General features: G+C 29.0%; 1 protein-coding gene across 1 annotated transcript in view; it reads right to left on the bottom strand.

The window, feature by feature from the left end:
- The window catches only part of LOC107448483 (agrin), a 115315-nt gene that overhangs the window by 12391 nt on the left and 82332 nt on the right, over positions 1-20592 (bottom strand). The window contains exons 17-22 of the mRNA XM_087168484.1: positions 16375-16575; positions 15295-15499; positions 13205-13417; positions 11510-11634; positions 2343-2450; positions 1406-1540 (exon numbers count right to left, since the gene is read on the bottom strand). Of these exons, the coding sequence (XP_087024610.1) occupies positions 1406-1540; positions 2343-2450; positions 11510-11634; positions 13205-13417; positions 15295-15499; positions 16375-16575 (987 nt within the window). The remainder of the gene's footprint in view (positions 1-1405; positions 1541-2342; positions 2451-11509; positions 11635-13204; positions 13418-15294; positions 15500-16374; positions 16576-20592) is intronic.

The following is a 20592-nucleotide window of genomic DNA, read 5'->3' on the forward strand; positions in this document are numbered from 1 at the left end:
GGCATGGCAGAATTGTTCAAAACGTACTGTTTTTATTCAGCCGGAAGAAAAACAAAAAAATAAAAATAAAATAATAATCTGCTGTGATTGGAAGTTTGCCAATATTTGTTTGGGAGTTTTGCTATTTGTGGGACTGCAGACGTGTTGTACAATTGTATAATCTTTTGTACAATTGTATAATACGATGGTGGATGAATTGATATAGAAAAAAAAAAGTTTAAAAAAATGGCGTTCGCGAGCGAAGGGGAAAGTAGTGCAGATGATTTTTCAGATTATGAAGATGTGAACATATACAAAGACTAATATTTAACTTTTTTTCATTTGCCCGAGATCATTTGGGATAGTAAACTAACTGATGGTAAATTTAATATTTTTTACACGTAAAAAAATTCAAATTTCAACTTAGAACTTGAGTATTATGATTTGTTTTAATTCCTTGTATTCATAATTAAAAAAAAATCTGTCGATTTTTTGCATTTTTTTAAAAAATTGGTTAGGGGAGCGATTAATCAACATGTTAAAGTAAAGCACTGCTGTGTCGGCAAGTTGTTGGCGTAGGGCAGTGTTTCCCAAAGTGTTCCCGTACCCCCAGGGGTACGGGAACAGTTTAGCGGTGGTACGCGTTCTGATACGAAATATCAACAAACGAAAATTTCAAAAAAATTTATTTGAAAAAAAAGCTAGCCATGAAAATTTACGATTACGTATTTTTCTATTGGCTATTTTTTGCAGAGTTAACAGTTAATAATGAGTGGCATCAACAGCTAGTTACGTTTTTTAACTTTAGTGCAATTTTTTATAGTAAAAAATACACTAATTTTTTTATTAGTGGTAAAAAGCGTTACGGGAAAGGGTGCACACAAGTCATAAGTTTGGGAAACACTGGCCTAGGGGGTCATGGTGTATAGTTTCTCATAATTTCCTGACCGATGAGATGATAGTGACAAAGTGGAAAGCTTAGAGCGCCAGCCACTTTTACCACCCAAACAAACTAGTATTTATCTCTATGAAATCTTGTGGGTTTCAAATCGCATCTATTAGAACCCTGATCATTTACAATGACAGCTAAATGACATAGCCAATATGCTATCACAGCTCAATCTACGCATTAAACATTAATTGAATCTATATTTTTATGATAAAAAGGAAATATGTTATTACTAAATGACGAATTATTCTCATAGTCTAACACTTTTAAGACATGACTGAAACCACTAAAAGTATTGTTTTCGTATTATATTAAACGAAATTATTTTTATTTTTGTATTTATAGCCTACTTTTTCTATCAAATAATCGTTTATTAGATTTTAATTTCATTTGTTACTAGTTTTCTAAAAGTATATGGTAAGGGCAGTGCATAAAAAACACCTTATAGGACACTGATCGTTAAATTTACCGACTTACGTTTGTCGCATAATTTTCCTGTTCGTCCTTGTGCACATTTACATGCAAAACCTCCATCTAATAATTCTTCACAAACTGATCCTTCTCCACAAGGACTTTTACTACATGGATTTTTACTGAATTCACAATTATTGCCTGAAAGAAAAATGTTTATCTTATTCAAAACATTATCCATTAATCCTGAAAGAGGTTTTACTATGATTATAATAAATTCGTCTGAATATAATGTAGTATTCAGTTACTACCCGTCAGTTATTTAGTCACATACACAATTACTACTAAATTAATATACAATAATATACAATAAATTAATACAATTATCAAAAAAATATTGTTCATAATCTGTATTATATTCATAATAAATACTCAAACAATATTCTTCATAACATTACTACAAAATTCAAAATTATTACCTAAAGGTGTTTTCGTATAATTACTACTAAATGTATAATTATTTCCAAATGCATTTTTTTTACATTTCTGCCTAAATTCTCAATTATTACCTTTAAATGTTTTTAATGTAAGTTTTATTTTCAAAAAAGATGTTACTATATACGAGTGTGTCTCACATATTTAGAAATGGATAATTTTGTAAGGAAAGATTATTGGTGATCGATATCTGAATCGTATAATCATAAAATCACAATGCACGGACATAGGTTACACGATTAAGTAATTTTCTTATAATTAATCTTGCAATTATTAAAAAAAGTTGTGAAAGTTTTATTTTTTGCAAAAAACTAATTCAAAATTTCTTAAGATAGATATTCAGTGCGATGAATTTATTCTGTATTAATTTTGAAACGTATTTAGGATTTATTTACTAATCCTGCTTGTTTTCTATACAACAAAGTTATTTAAGAAAATAAAATCTAAACTAGAATTAAGTAATATATGTTTGCAGATGTAATAACGTTGAAATAAATTGTATAAGTACCTGTATAGTTTTGAGTACACTGGCATTTGAAGTTGTTTTCCTCATGAGCGACGCAAGTCCCACCATTTTTACACTGCATCATACTACATTTATTTTTTGTACAATCACCTATATAATATATTACAAACATAAATTGAGCAAAGTATTCTTTTGCATTTTTTTACAAAATATAATAATTTTTCAACATTATTTGCTAATACAGTATACTCTCACTACCTCATGAGTTAGAGCCCCTTTTCCGTCAATCTAACCATGGGAGGTTCTCGTGATTTTCTTCTCCATGCTCGTTAGTTCCATCAAAAAAGTCTTCCACGAAGGAAAAATTTCTCTCAATACTTGATCCAGGAGTTCCCTTGTCTGCTGGATTGGGTTCAAAATTACGAGGCTATGGAGTTGAGAATTAGAAATCGTAAGCCCATAAACTGGGTCGGCTGTTCAAATATCTCAAAGTTGAAAAGACGCTAAAAAAATTGAGATAGCGAGTTTTCGAGATAAAAAGTTCAGAACTAAATATGTTCTAAAAAGTAGAAAAATAAACACTCTATAACAAAAAAATCGACTTGCCAAGAAGCAATCATCTGATTGTTTTGAAATTTCGTATGCATGAATGTTTTGAACAGATCAGGCTGGAATGATGCCGACTGGGAACGTATAGTCTTTAGCGACGAATCCCGCTTCCAACTGCGTCCTGACGATCATCGAAGACGTGTTTGGAGACGCACAGGGCAGAGGGAGGATCCTGCCTTCACTATTGCACTCCACACCGGCCCTCAACAAGGCATTATGGTCTGGGGTGCCATTTCCTTTGACAGCCGGACTCCTTTGGTCGTCATTAGAGGTACACTTACTGCACAGCGGTACGTCAACGACATCCTAAGACCTGTTTTGCTACCAATCCTTTTGCAGCTCCCTGGGCTGGTTTTTCAGCAAGACAATGCCAGACCACTTACGGCACGTGTTGCTATGAACTGTCTGCAAGCTTGTCAAACTCTTCCTTGGCCTGCCAGATCACCAGATCTCTCTCCCATCGAGCATGTCTGGGATATGATGGGAAGGCGATTGCATCTGGACGGAATGTTGATGACCTCGTTCGACAATTGGATCGAATTTGGCAGGAAATACCGCAAGAGACAATCCGGGAGCTCTATTGGTCTATGCTACGCCGTGTGGCAGCTTGTATCCAGGCTAGAGGCGGGTCAACACCTTATTGAACTTGTTACTGTAACTCTGCAATAAATTATTCAATTGTTCTGAAATTTTAATCGTTTACTATTATGTACAGTCCGCAAAAAAAAAAAACGAATCACCCTGAATAACTTTCGTTCCAATGATCGGATTTTCACGAACTAAGTGTCAATCTTAATGGTTCCTGGGGGTGACCTCAAATATGCTAATTAATTAGTGCTAACTATTAATTAAGTTACGAAATCAGACACAAAAACGTACTTTCTCTGAATAAACATGCACTTTTTTTTACATATTTGGATTTCTTATCTTCAAAATATAGGGGGTAGCCGCAATCTGGGAAATGTGGTCCCCATAGTTTGGTCAGGAGATCGATTCAAAGTTCGTACCCCTTAATGTTAATTTCGCTTTTTGCGTTTTCAGTCATATTTTCAAAACTAATGAAGCAATTCAAAAAAAATTGCACCCACTCATAAAACTCATTTACCCAAAGATAATTTCAAGCAAAAAATAATTTTTAATAATTATTTATTACTTTTTATTATTTAATTAAAGTGAGGATGAAAAAATATTGAATTATAAGGTATGAATTTTTTTATACCATATTAATCTACATATTTTTCAATTTAAAAATCTAAAGTTTCAACTGTTTTTATTTATTAGAAGCTGAGAAAAATTAAAATTAATTATTTTTAAAAAAATAATTTGGCGACAATAATGAAATAACAAATTGGGGCGATTAATATTAAAATGTGATAAACTTGGGAGGAACTTGACTTCGCGCGCGTAGCGTAAAATTTCATTCATATTTTTTTCGCTAATAATCGTTTGATAATCTTTTCATTTTTATTTCTTTCACAAATACGAATATCCAAATACGATGTTTCTTTTTTAGTCATTTAATAATTTATTTGCAATTTAGTAGGGAATTTTGAATAGAAAGCACTTTATTCAACAAATGTCTAGTTTTAAAAAAGCGTGCTTCTGATTGAATACACCAGATTGTGGTTATTTAATGTGATTATTATTTTTTTTTTCATTTTTTTTTTCAATAACTGATACAATTTCAATAATATACATACGTATGCATAGATTTGGAATAATATATTTATCAATTTCTTGAATATATATTTTATAAATATTAATAAAAATACGTAGTCAACATTTTAAAACATCTCTCACAACATCGCAAATTTCTCAACGTCTTATAGGGTAAACTAAACAATGAAGGAACACTTAAGCTTAGCTTGCCTTTAAAAAAAATTCATAAAAATTTCAAAATTTGTAATTTTAGCTAAATGATGGTGTCGACATATTTGTTATTAAATGCAAATTATGTAAAAAAAAGTTAGATAACTTACATAATATTGTTTTAAGCTTTTGGTGGTTTAAATAATAAGTAGTAAGATGACCAAGTGAAGGAACTGTTCTTACCAGTGAATAAACACTAAATTTTCCAGAGAATGAACACTTAAAATTGAGAATGTTTGATGCTCGTTAGGAATCCATAGGCCACACAAATGTCTAAAAACAAGATTTTTCTTGGAATTACGACATATAACCATAGTTAATGTGGAAAATAATACTTTTTTTTTCAGTCGTGGAATGGAAAGTAAAATATGTTTGAATACATAATTTTAAAAAAATGTTTTTCATTTTTTTCTCACAGTTTAATAGTCCGTTCTAAATTATGAATGTTTATCATTGTGTAATCCGATGATGTTTTTATTATTATTATAATTCGATCATTTTTTTGTTTACACTTTTCCCTATATTTTTTAAGCTTTTTTAAAATCTTTTTAAGTATTTTTTTTTCTCTTCGTCATGAGTAATTTTTTTCTTTTAATTTAACCTTCCTCTTTTTTCCAAATTTTTGGCCAATGTATATGTATCTTCGAAATTTCTTTTGATTTTCCAGTTCCATTTCCAGAATTCCTCACTGGATAATAAATGAGAAAAAGGAGTTTCGAAGTTTGAGTAAAACCCATCTCTCATTGACTAATATCTAGTAGTTACTTATGAAACCAATTGTTTTTGCAACTAACAATGCCTCAAGAGGACTTATCTCAAAATCAGTTTTCAAGATACTTTCATTATTAATGTTAGTTGTCTCAGCTTCAGAGCCAAAATTTGATTATACAATTGTTCTTTTTGAAATAAATTCTTCAATATTGAGAAAAGCTCAGGCTATTGGATATTTGGGAGATTAAACTTTTCTGTCAATGTTCCTTTAAAAATTTGCAACATAACTTGTGAGACTTCCTTCTCAAGCTTCTGAAGAAATAGCGCATCGTTACTCTCGAAGCATGCGTTTTGTTGATAAGTTGTCTTGCTCATTAACTCTTGGTGTCTGTTTTGCATGCATTTGTTACAGTCAACGTTTTCTACATCGAATGAAAAAATATCACATTTCATAAAAGCATTTTAACTTCATCAGTTGATGCCTCAAATCTTATTTAAAAATGGATGTAAAATCTTCTAGACATATTGTTTTACAATTCTTTTGTTTTCAAGATCTAACGAGATTTCCAAGAATTACGTAGAAAACTAAACCAGAAAATTTGTTTTGAGGAACAAAACTTGCTCAGTTTCAAATTGATATAAGATTTATACCAATCCAGAAGAAGCAAAATATGGAATTTGATTGCATTTTTAATTAGCCATGGGTAGAAACATTTGCAATATCTTTGTAAAATGTTGCTGCGGTCATCGTTTCATTTCATGAATAGCTTTTTCCAATGAAATATGTAGCAGGGACTGTTCTGTAATATCTCAACGAATTCTTCTGTAAGAAAAACTACCAATGGAGGTACTTTTTCTTTCCTAGGTACTTTAGAATATAAATCCTTATAATTTTTAAGGCCTCAGATTTTTCCCGTTTAAGGGCAGTATTCAACTCTTGTTTCATACGCATTGTAAATACAATCACTTTATAAAAGGATGGCAGGGCTACTTCCCTCCTAAAGATTCTTCTGAAGTTCTTAAAACCAGTATTTCGAATATTATTCTCTAAGGGAAGTTTTGCCTTTTGAAATTATCTTCGCATTGCACTGAGTTATCGGTGGATGTCGCCTTAAAAAAACTTCACCCATTTTTCACCTAGATAATTGTCTTTAAATGGATTTTTCCTACCAGTTCCCGTTAGGACATTAAAGACGGCAATAAGATAATAATTTAGCTAATTATTGGCACAAAATCCTGCAAAGAAATTTTCCATTCAAGCTTTTATTATTATATTTAATTGTTATATTTAGTTAATAAACATAGTTTATTAAGGAGTCTAAGGTATGATGTAATAACTAATCACTACATTTATAAAGATAAATAATAAATTAATTATTATTATAATTCTTTAAATAAATTTAGCAATTAAATTTGCATATTTAAATGAAATTGTTATAGGAACTTTTTATACAACACTTAACTGAATTTTAGGAGTCCTCTATGCCGCTGAACTACTAATTATCCATGTAAAATCATATTTCACACATACTATTCATTCACTGGGAAATCTATTCTCAGTGAAGGAACATGCCTGTTCCTTCACTGGTTAGAAGTTGTTGTTTTTTATTTTTAACATAATTTTGATTTATAATATGACAAAAGGTACAAGAAAATTAAAATTTTTCTTTTATTTTCATTAACTTGAAAAAATCCCAGTAAAGGAACACTTGTCTATTCATTGGTTTTTCATCGTTCGGTAATCCAGTTAATAAACACCCCCTAATCTCAGTACTTGCTTAGGTTATGATGCTTAAAATAAATAAAACGTAACTTGAATGACCACATTTTGAATTCTTTTTTTCACAATGAGAAGAAAAAGCATTATTATATGCAATTAATTGTAGTTTAAACGGATAACAACAAACACTGTCCTTATAATTTTGTCAAAGAAACAAGGCGTTGAACAGATACTAACAAATTCAAAACTTTTTCCAGAGAAGACTCAAAGACCAGGTAACTAAATGCATTGTTAGATGACTTCCTATTGTTAGGTAGTAAGCTACTGTTACCAATCAACCTAAATTGAAACGTTTAAAATCTTATTTCTAAGAAATATCTATGAAATGCTCCTTCATTTGTTGGTTTACCCTATATCATCCTAATCTTAAAAGAAATTTCCGGAAGTGTATCGCAGAACTATTTTACCAACTATTTAATTAAATTTTAACATTTTAAAATTCTTATTCTTTACCATTTTACGTTTATTATTTCTTCATTAATATACTAATAATTTTTTTAGAACTTTAATTTAGATTTTCTTTAATTTAGGTTTCCTTTTCAAATTCTAGTCAAGTTTTTTTTAAAGAATTATTGTCTGCTAGCTAAGAATAAAACCTTGTTAAGAAATTAAAAACATTCAGCTGTTTAAAATTATTTAATTCAAAACAGCTGATTATTTACTTAGCATACTATTTTTTTTTTGAAAAAAGAATATATATTATTGATTGTCCTTTTTTTGTTTCTAGTGACTTCAACTTAGATTATCTAAAATAGTGTTGATGTTTTATAAGTCACTACAAAGAGGATAAAGATACTGAACATAAAAAGCTGTGGAATAAGTAGCCAATTTTTTAGTGTCTTAAAATATCTCAGTATCTTAAATGTCGTCCTACTATCTTAGTTGTGAAATTAAATTTTAAATTATCTGATCACGTGTGATTCACTAGTTATTTCATTATATCTTTTACTCTTTATGATACCAAGTAGATTTTTTTTTCTGATAATATACTAAACTATTTAGTTTAATTTTTTACTTTAGCATGATTTCCAACATATTATTGTAGTATAATTTGTTATCGGGAAAATGCCTTATTTTGTTAAGCAGGAAATACTAAAAATTGAAATTTGTAAGGATTCCGAAGCTGTGCCAATTTTAGAGTCATCTGATTTTCAAAAAAATGCTATAAACAATACACAATTTCCGAACTTATTTTAATAAAAAAAATTTTAAAAAAAACGTGGCAAGTAGGCTAACATACTTTTTACAGAAACTGTGAAAACTAATTTTTCCTATATTTCGTCAAAAGAGGATAAGAATGATATTGCTCCAAGGGACCTACTCAATAATTTCGCTATTTCCAGAATGAAATCTGTTTGATCGAAACATATTATTCCTTGAAAATTAAAACGAGGGAAAAATTAACTTTTATTATTTATCTAAGCTTATTCCATTTATTTAATGATAGCGGTATTAAGGTTAAGGATATGCGTTGGAAGCTCCGTTTATTACTATACTATAAATGCATTAAATCATGTAGCTTGAATAATTTATTTAAAGTAAACTATTTAATAATTTTAGCAAATAAGGGTGTAAAAATAAACTCGATCGAAATACTCCGAAAGTATACCCTGAAATATATGTAGAATGAACTTTGGAATCGATATATAAAAAATACTTTTCCAAACAATTTCGAGTAGGACAGAAACGCTAACTTGTTTAAAAAGTTGTCCTTGAAACTATTTAATTTCGATTCCTGGTAGTAGGGGACATTCCTTTTTCACATTCGACTTTTGAAATTTCAATTGCAAACGGAATTTTTTTATGACCTTAAATTAAAATGTTAAGGCTTGCAGCAAAAAAAAAATTTTTTTTTACTGCATTAATTTTTTTACAAAGTAGTGAATTATTATTTTTTCTATCTAAGAACCTATGCCCATAACATATGTAAAACTTATTTTAATATCGAGTGAAATAATTTAATATGTTGTGTAACTAAATGGATAATCTCAAGAAACTGAATCGAAAATATAAAAACTTCATTGATTTAAAAAAATAATAGATGATAATAAAAATAGACATGTTTTGAGCGTTCAATAATAAAAGTCACAAGTTATCCAAGCCTGACAAGTCTTGAGAATGGGCGATTATATTTGAAAACTCGAAACATGTCGACTTTTACTTCCCTCTTCATATGTTTTGAAGCCAATTGAGTTTTTATCGTCAATTATACTGCTTTACATTTGGCTCTTGATCATTATTTTGATAAGGATTTTACACTCGTTAAAGTAAACATATGCATTTTAATATTTTACCAGGATTCATATGGTCTTTAAAAACGTAAGAACATCAATATTATAAAAGTTATATTTAACTTAAAAATTAACATTTTGACACCAGATATTTTGAGTTAATGAAATTAAATATTTTATCTTTTAAGTTTTTGTGACCCCATTTCAGTATCTTAAGGATCTTACGAGTTCTGTTTAAAAAGAGAGCATCAGATATATATAAGAAAGCAAAAATAACCATAATAGCACTATTTGGTGGTAAATGTATCTTATCGTAACTGAAGAATATGCTGTGCGACATTTTATGGTGAATTTGCGAACGTATAAGTTTCAGAATGTATCGAAACATGAGGATGCTATTTGCTAATCATCTTTATCCAAAGGAAACGATGTAACCTAAATATCTAGCAAAATGAAGCAATTTTTTAAACAATGAATCATACAATATGCAACATATTATTTCAATATCTTATTCTTAAATATAACATATTTCAATCTTTTTAAAATGCCACTAAACATTCAGCAATTCCTTGAGTTATAGAAAAAAGAAATATCGTAAATTATAGAAAACCTTGTGAATGTGCATTAGAATTATTATACAATCTACATTTTATTTTTCAAGCACTTTTTTTTTCTTCAAACTTTCTTGCCTAGAAGACTCGATTAAAGCTGTAAAAATGATTATCCGTAAAATTTTGTATATAGCTATAATAAGTTATGCTCATTTGATTTTAAGCATAAAATCCTCGAATAAATATACTAAAAACAGTGTAATCTAAATAATATCAGGTAAAAAGTTCATGTATTTAAATTCTAAAAACTATCATAAATAATTTATATATCGATTCAAATTTACTTTTCAAAGGAGATTAAAATAATATTTTTTTTGCTTTTTGGACAGAAATCCCCTAAAAAAATTGTTTATGGCCTGGAAACTTCGAGATATTTTCTATTAACAATAAATTAAACCCCTCAGAGCAATCACTGAACATTATTTCAATTTTTTTACTATCAGAGCGTGGTTGCGTAGCAACCTAGTAAAATTAAGCACTCCTCTTTTGAATTAGTCAATGGGTTATCTTAAAATATTTATTTGCGCAGGCGACTTTTTTTGGCGGTTTTCTGGACTATCGCCAAATATATAAACCTTAATTGCGGCCCAATTTACCACCCAATTTTTTTCAAATTTTGTCTACCCCCCCTAATTCAAGGGTCTAGATTCCAAATATGTAAAAAAAATTATATGTTTCTTCAGAGAAAGTACGTTTTTGTGTCTGATTTCGTAACTTAATTAATAGTTAGCACTAATTAATTAACATATTTGAGGTCACCCCCAGGAACCATTAAGATTGACACTTAGTTCGTGAAAATCCGATCATTAGAACGAAAGTTATTCAGGGTGATTCGTTTTTTTTTTTGCGGACTGTACATTGTCTTCCTATCCACCAATTTTCGTTTTAATCGAACAACTCCTTCTTGGTGCGTCGATTTTTTTGTTATAGAGTGTATTCTGAAACATGACTATAAAAATTAAGTCATGAAATGTGGAAATAACTTCTAATAATTATGTATGTAATGATTATGTAGTTGATTATAAGTCTAAATACAACTACTTTAATTTTATTTTTGAAAGTAAGACAAAAAAAATATGCATTAAATAGAAAAGTATTGACTGATAATAAACTTAAATTGTGATTTTTCTGAAAAAATTAATTTTCTATTTCGGAAAAAATTCAACATAACAAGTTTTTGAGAAGAAACTAGTAAAACTAGGAATTTAAATTAATATTAGGTAAATATATAACGCCAAGGGAATTTTTTTTTTACTTAAGAAGGTTGTCGAGAGTATACTGTACTTACAAGAAAAGAGTGAAATGTATTTAACCAAATTTTTGGTTAAAAAATGTAATATTATAATGTAAACATTATATTTAAAATCATTATTATTAGAGAAGTTTATATTGCCTTACTTATTCCACGACTTGTCAGTATTTCCTTTGAGGATGGAAATTTCAAATTTACTTCACGTCGATCAATTTTCAAACGACGTATACAACCAACAAGACCCTGATCAACTCCAATGTTTGCAAAAATTCTATGAAGCAAAAACATTTTAAGTTTTTTTTACTATAAACACTGATCAACAAAGTTTTAAACAAACCTGATCTCCATTTTAAAAAAAAGTCAATTCTTACTTAGGTCAACAAGGAAAGATTTTATTTTAGCTACTTTTTATTAAATAATTAAAATTTTTTCTCCCATATAAAACTAAAATTAATTAACTGAATTTAATTTATGAATTAATAATTGAAAAAACTGTATTAACATCAAGTGTCATAATGTAATAATGTAGTGCAATAATGCAATGGATGAATAAAAAGTATTTCATTAACGATTTAAAATTTTAATAAGATAAATATATATATAGGGAGAATGTGAACTAATTGCAGGAATTGAAAAAAAAAAGGTGCGTGGTATCAGACAACTATAAAAAGTATAAATTTGGTGACGTGGAACACACGTGCTACCACGTCATGTTCTTCATTGAATTTATCTGACACAGCGAATATAAAATAATTGAATATCTAAATGTGTGCAATAAATTGATTTAATAACTGGAATAAACCGATCCGATGTTTGAAATTGCAGTTTTTCGAAGCATCGGAAATTGTGATTTACTGAGATGTGTACGATATTTCCCGATGCATCGTTGACATCGATGTCTACAAGCCCGATGTTGAGCCTCGATGTCTCGATAGTACATCGATGTACATCGATCGCTCGCGCAAAGAGCATTTTCTTCAGGAAGAAGTGCTGTGATTATCGTTATCTTTCCCCGTCTTTTTTACATCGTGACTCATCGTTTTGCTGACATGATCCGAAGGTGATTGAGAATCGAAGTGTTGTTGAATCTCCTAGTTATGGAAGGGTTTTCTTTTAATTGTGTGTGTGTGCAAATCATGTTGATTTTTTTACAATCAATCCAGCCGTTTAATGTTTTTTAACTGCTATTTTGCAGATATCGACGTCTTTAAATATTGAAAAATAATTACAAAACGTTGATTTTTAAAAAATGAAACTTACTAATTACGAATTTACGCAGTACTAAATGTAAAACATTAATGTACCGAAACATCACGATGCATCAAAATATCGCGATGTTAGCGAGACGTGTTTAAAACTGATTTTATCAATTCCCCGAAAATGTAATTCATCAGACTATTTTAACATGTTTTTCTATTACCAATCGAAAAATTCCTAACTATTTGTAATTCCCTCATAAAGATTCCACGACATCCTAATTTTTATGTCTTTTATATGTAGCTCTTCTTGTTAGTTATTTTTGCATTAACCATAGATTTTAGCATCTTATTTAACTGAAAATAGGGCAGTAAAATTTCATTTTGCTCATGTGGTATTTAACTAAATATTTAATACAATTTCAACAGAAAAAAATTAAACTCGTTATTTGAGCTTTTCATAACATAAATATCCAATGGTAATATCACCCAAATAGACAACAAAAAGATTAAAAATATATATTAAATTTGTCTCTATGTAACTATTATTCATATTTCAATAGAAATCCAAGTTATAAAAGCATACTGAGTATAGGGAATACATATTCTAGAAATTAAAAAAAAACCATCTTCAACTATACTTACATTTTAGAAAGTCCGGGTACGTAACCAACATATAGGTTTTCGGTTAAATCTAAAGATTTCAGAGTCCCTTGGCTTCTACCAGATACGTTTTCTTGGTTTTCTATTACTAACATTCCATCTTTATAAAATCTTTTCGCAATAACTTTCACGAATTTTCCCAGAGGAATTCTCTCTGTTGATCGCAATGCAACAGTTCCACTTCCCAAATTATATCTAAAAACAATGATTTATAGCTTCAAAAATGGTCAATATGAAATACACAGTTTTATTTTAGGAAGTTTGGAATTATATTATAGTTTTAATAACATTTTGTTTCATTCTTTTACAAGTTCTGAGTGCGTCTTTCGAAAGTAGAAACTAGCCATTTTGAAACCCAGGTAAACATTTGGATCACAATATGCATTGAAAAATCTATTTTTAATTCTAAGAATCGAAAATTATGTAAATATACATCGCGATAGAGTGTGAAAAAAATTATCACCCAAATGCAAAATGAATGAATTATGCAAATGCAAATCACGATGTAATGTTAAAAAGCTATTATTCAAATGTAAGATTCATAATTACGTATGTGCAAATCACGATATTGTGTTGAAAAATTGTTGAAATACAAGATTCGTGAATTCCGTAAGCGTATTTCACGATATAGTGTTGAAAAATAGATCATTCAAATGTGGGATTTATAAATTGTGCAAGTGCAAATTGCAATGTAGTTTCAGTAAGCTAGATTGATTTATCTCGTGTATAAGACTCACGATATAGTGGACAATATAACGAAAAAATAGCTTTAAAACTAGATCTAAACTTAACTAGATTTAAAGGTATTATAAAAAGATTCGAATATTGTAATTTGAAAGCCACGAAACTTTGTGTTGTCTTATACTGTATTGTTTTTCTAACCAAAAATGAATAAGTAAATAAATAAATAAATAAAATAAAATGGTCTAACAAATTGATGTCTTATAATTTAATAGTAATATGAAGTCTAAGCTGAGTGATTATGAATTTCAATATTCTAACAAAACGATATTCTAACAAAACCATTACGCGTGTTTTTTCTTTAATAGTTTTGTTTAATTAATAAAAACTCTAAATTCGATATTAAACATTTTGATTATTATTGATGTTAATTTAAATCTTTGTTAATGCTAGCTGTTTTTATAATTTAATCTTTATGTAAAATATTGATAATATTTTAAAAATAAGTATAAATTTTTAAATAAGTAAGTTTTTATTAATATAACTTATTAAATATGAAATAAAAATTAATACTAAATAATTATAAATTTTTATTTCATATTCTGTAAATATTATTCTTTTATGATTATCGTTGAATAATTGTTATTCACTTTATTTTTGTTCTAAACATGTTCTAAATAAATATTAAATTTTATTTGAAGTTTAAATAGTAGTAGTTATATTACTATTGGTATTATTACTATTGGTATTATCACTAGTGGTAGTATTAGTAGTAATAGTTATTGAAGACTAATATATGGAGTAGTTATATTAGTCTTTAATAACTATTGATTTTGATTTTTATAAACAGTTTCATTTACTATTGGCAATGGTAATATTTATAAAAATCAGCAAAGATTTTACTTTTTATCTTTTGCTCTGAAATAAATTGCATTAAGATAAAATATTTTAAATATTTAGTTAAAAAATGAAAGAATTATGAAACAAATTATGTGCTTCATATTTAATTCAGAAAAATGTTAATCAGCTGCAAAAAGTTTCAGAGCTTCATAGTTTATCTTTTCAAACTAAACAAATAAAAAAAAACTGAAACAAGACAATATCAAGACAAGGTGAATTAAAAACTTATTTTTTAATAATTATAAGAAACTTAAACTAGTTTCGATATAATATTCTTAAACGGTACGGAAATTATGAACATCCATTAAAAAAAATTATTTTTTTGGCTTAAAATTTCCAGAAATTCATGGAGCTGGATTTAAATAAGTCCTCATTTACATAACATAAGCATAATAATTAAAGAATGAGTAAATTATGCACAACAAAAATTGTAATTTGCTAATAAAGAGAACACAAAAAAATAATAAAAAATATAAATGAAGATACAGTACCTAAATTCAACAAATCCATCTGTAATGCTTAGTGATATGAAGTCTCCGTTTTTTGTTGATATTTGACCATTATACAACAATATTCCGTCTTTTGCAAAAGTCTTGAACTCTATTTCTAGGGACATTTTAGAATAGGCTTCAAGTTTATACAATTCCATGTATGATTTTCCAGTAAATGATGGGACTTTTACTTCTGAATGAAATTCTGTAAAAAGAAAAGTTTTATGCTACAATTCTGAAATTCACGGATTAATATAGGGTGTATCTTAATCAGCGTTCTTAATACAGATGTTTTAAATCCTTGTCAAAAATGAAGACTATATTACGAACATGCAAGCTACGTAGAAACAAAATCGAAATCTTTCGAGTCATTATATAGGAAGACGATATAGAAAATGTTAACCAATTTAAATGACAGAAAAAAATATAGTATTGGAAAAGTAGAATTAACTCCAAGCTTCATATGGCAGTTAAATTGGTTTTTATATTTTACCCCACCTTCCTCAATAGTGATTAGACAGTATCGATAATATAATTCTTGCTTAAATTTTAATTTACGAAACCTGAGACGTGGTAGCTGAGGAGATAGGGCTCTCGTCTTCGAATGCGGTGACCCAGATTTGAATCCTTGTGATGGCTTGTAGATAAATTCAGCACTCGGTTTGCACTGACCATATTGCTTACGTAAAATATCCTCAGTTGTCGACGGATCATGGGTTAAAGTCATTTTTGATGTCATGATAACTGTGGGCAGTCTTCATGGTTTTTCTCTATATGTAACGCAAATGTGGATTAGTTCTATCTAAAAAGTCTTCCAGGAAAGCAAATTTCCCAGTACTTGATACAGGAGTTCCCTTGTCTTCTGGATCGAGTTAATAAGTTCAAGTCAGCAGAGCATTGATAGTCGTAAACTTCGAATTGGGTAAGCCGTTCAACACAGGACGATAAAATAAGATAAAAGTGAATCCTGATTCTTATTTTTTTTTTACTTTATTGTTGACAAGGATTTCAAAAATACATATTAATTGTGTAGTCATTACAAAACACTCTAGTCTTAAACAATTTAATTAAAATGCTTACTTTTTAACAAATCCATATCCGATTGCTTGTATACTGTCGATTCATTCGCAAATGGTGAGCTCGTTGTCATGTACAGATTTTGAGGAAAATTTGTTTTAATGGTCACATATGATGAAGTCTGTTTGAAGTCAGGCATTTTACCGTAACTACGTCTTTTGGGTATTCTAAAAGGAGAGTCTGTGGTGGTCACATCTGAGTCTCCTAAAAAACAGAAACCGAATTTAACTCTAAAGCATATCAGTAACCAAAATTTTCGTTATTAAAAACGTGTATTTTGTCAAGATTTTGAAACTGCGTTTAACCATCTATCATAGTGAGTTGACTGAGTTCAGTGTTCTTATTCGTTTAAAACATTAACATTTAAATGAAACCACATTTTCAGGATCAGAAGTTTTGAAAAACTCACAATGTTGGGCTTATTATGGCACAAATACTTTTAAGCTTCGTGTTCATGTACAGAAATATGCAAACTACGAACAATAATTATGTGAACCAAACAATACAGTTGCTTTTTTTTAAAAAAACATGCATGAGTTTATTAAAAATAGCGATTGGAAAAATGCAATTCTTGGGGAGTTCTCATGAAAAAAAGACTTGGCTCACACTGGCCTTCTGAGCCAGGGATTATTATTATTATTGAAAAATAGTTTTTTCTGTCAAGAATTATTTAAAATTTCCGAAATTTGAAATTACATTCGTCCTAGTTTTACAATCAGCAAAACTGCATATCTTTACTATTTCGTAAAAGAAGCTATTAATTCTAAAACACTTTTCTTAATTTTTATTATTTTTAAAAAAATAGAACTTAAATATTTTCCATTATTCATTCCTCCTTTATCTATAGTATATATTTAATTTGATTGATCAAATTATTTATGAATAAGTTAATAACTTTTTACCTTATTAATTTTTAATTAAATCTACTTGATTACATTTCGGCTTTTTCGGGTATCCATGGAATGATAATTTCATATAAAGCTTTCATTATTATAATTACTTGTTTGACGTTACGTAGATTTTTAATAATATACTAAGATCGTAATTACATTTTTACGACTCAATCCTTGCCTAGTAATAATAATGAAATAAAGGATAAATTTTTTCCGGAATAAAAAAAGATTATCAGAATTAATTTCCAATAATAATCAATTATCCCCTCTAACAATTTTTTAACGTAAAGTTTTAAGTAAATTATATTAATTTTATGATCGAAAGGCACACTCTCATTGCAATAAAAATTATCACTGCAATACAAGTAATAATAATGTTTTTGGTGATAAATAAATAATAATAGTGGTCATGGATAAGGAATATCTCTTCATTCATTTTACTTAACCAATATTATTGTGTTGTCTTAAAAATGTTCGCGAAATTCGAAGATAGAAATTTATAAATTTATCATTAAATTCAAATGCTTTGACATCATATTATATTATAAAAGAGCAAAACCACGGACATTTCTGAAATAAAAGGAATAAAAATAGTTATCTGCTAATGAAAATTCTATAATGACAAGAAAATATAATTCCATTGATAGTTATACAAATGAGTCACTTGCATCAATGCAATAAAATCAAAGCAATATAACAAGAAAAATAAAGATAATAAATATTCTTTCATTTTTCACTACCATAATTGGTTTGTTATTTTAAAAAATTCAAAACAGTGATGATAGAAAAGATTATTTTTAAATTCAAATACTTTAACGTTTACTTTAGGATATTGCTTATTTATACCTTGACCCGCCCTATTCAGGGCACACGAGAGTAGAACAAAATTTACTTTACTTTAGGATATACAATTGCTTGATATAGAACCTTCCTTATGCAATAAAATACATTTAAAAAAAATCGAATTTGGTCATTGATTAATTTAATCAGCAATTTAATATAAATACCAAAACATTTATTTTTACTTTGAAACTGAATCTCTAAACAAGTTCAAAATTTACAAAAATTATCTTTTAATAATGTGGAATTGATATTGAAATTTCTCCCAATACTAGATCAAGAAGTTCCCTTGTCTTCTGGATTGGATTCAAAATTACAAGGCTACGGAGTTTAACATTAGTAGTCGTAAACCCAAAAAATTGGGTTTGCTGATCAACGACTGTTGTAAAGTAAAATAAAAACCTAAGGAACTGTCAGCCGTAGTTTGTCATAATAAAACTACTATCCTTACGTAAATATCCCTTCCTGCACACTCCATAGTATTTAATGTTTATGGTTCTCATGTTTATGGGTCTCAGATATTGGAAACTGAACGCATCATTTGGCATTCTGAGCTCTATGTGTTGTAATGATAATTGCTTCATACTCAAAGCATGTATAAACTAATAACCATAAATTTTTCCATTATTTTTGTTAATACAATCTAATCAACTGTGCGCCTTGAGTTTAAAAATAAAATTACTTTCCTTACTTAAATATTCCTTCCTCCACACTCCATAGTATCTAATCTTAATGGGTCTCTGATATCGGCAACTGAAAGCCTCATTTGGCATTCTAAGCCTTATGTGTTGCAATGATAATTGCTTCATACGTGCCTTATAAATCAATTGCTTCATATCGAAGCCGGTATAAGCCAGTTATCATTGCATTGCCCATTATTTGTGCTAATGTAGTCTAATCAGCTGTGAGCTTCCAGTTTATGAAAATAAAACTACAATCCTTACGTAAATATCCCTTCCTCTACTCTCCATAGTGTCTAATGTATATGGTTCTAATGTTTATGGGTCTTTGATAACGGCAACCGAAAGCCTCATTTGGCATTCTGAGCCTTACGTGTTGGAACGATAAATGCTTCAACTGGCCTTGGGTTTATTCTGGAAGCTGGTATTATTATTTTGTTCACTATTTCTACTATTATTATCTTATAAACTGTGAGCCTATAGTTCATTAAAATAAAACTGCTATTCTTACTTAAATATTCCTTCATACAGATTCCATAGTATCTAATGTTTAAGAGTCGCTGAATTCAGCGAATGAAAAGCCTCATTTTGCATTTTGAGCCATTTGTGTAGCAATGATAATTGCTTCCTGCTGGCCTGGGGTTTATTTTGGAAGCTGGTATTATTAATTTGTCCATTATTTGTACTATTATTATCTAATCAACGGTGAGCCGATAGTTAATTTAAATAAACTACTATTCTAACTTAAATATTCCTTCCTCCACACTCCATAGTATCTAATCTTAATGGATCTCTGATATCGGCAACTGAAATGACTCTCCATAGTGTCTAATGTATATGGTTCTAATGTTTATGGGTCTTTGATAACGGCAACTGAAAGCCTCATTTGGCATTCTGAGCCTTACGTGTTGGAACGATAAATGCTTCAACTGGCCTTGGGTTTATTCTGGAAGGTGGTATTATTATTTTGTTCACTATTTGTACTATTATTATCTTATAAACTGTGAGCCTATAGTTCATTAAAATAAAACTGCTATTCTTACTTAAATATTCCTTCATACAGATTCCATAGTATCTAATGTTTAAGGGTCTCTGATATCGGCAATTAAAAAGCCTCATTTGGAATTCTGAGTCTTATGTGTTGTAATGATAATTACTTCATACGTGCCTTATAAACCAATTGCTTCAAGTCGAAGCCGTTATAAGCCAATTATCATTAATTTTCCCATCAATTGTGTTAATGCAATCTAATCAAATGTGAGCCAAGAGTTCATGAAAGTAAAACTACTATCCTCACTTAAATATCACTTGCTACACACTCCATATTATCTTGGTCTCTGATATCTGCAACCGAAAACCTCATTTGGCATTCTGAGCCTTATGTTTTGTAATGATTGATTCATACTCGAAGACAGTATAAACCAATTATCATTAATTTTCCCATTATTTCTATTAATACAATCTAATTAACTGTCAGCCATAGTTTATCATAATAAAACTACTATTAGTACGTAAATATTCCTTTTTACACACTAGTGTATAATGTTTATGGGTCGCTGATATCGGCAACTGAAAGCTTCATTTGGCATTCTGAGCCTTATGAGTTGTAATGATAGTTGCTCCATGCTAGACTTTGGTTTATTCTCGAAGCTCGTATTATTAATTTGTCCATTATTTGTGCTATTATTATCTAATTAACTGTGAGCCTATAGTTCATTAAAATAAAACCTTCCATACGTAAATATCTCTTCTTACACACTTAATAGTACGAAATATCAGTGGGTCTCCTGTTTATGGGTCTTTGATAT

Source organism: Parasteatoda tepidariorum, chromosome 7 (genome assembly GCF_982258835.1).
Source record: "Parasteatoda tepidariorum strain Cologne lab strain chromosome 7, Ptep-v5.0, whole genome shotgun sequence".
In the NCBI taxonomy this organism is placed as follows: domain Eukaryota; kingdom Metazoa; phylum Arthropoda; class Arachnida; order Araneae; family Theridiidae; genus Parasteatoda; species Parasteatoda tepidariorum.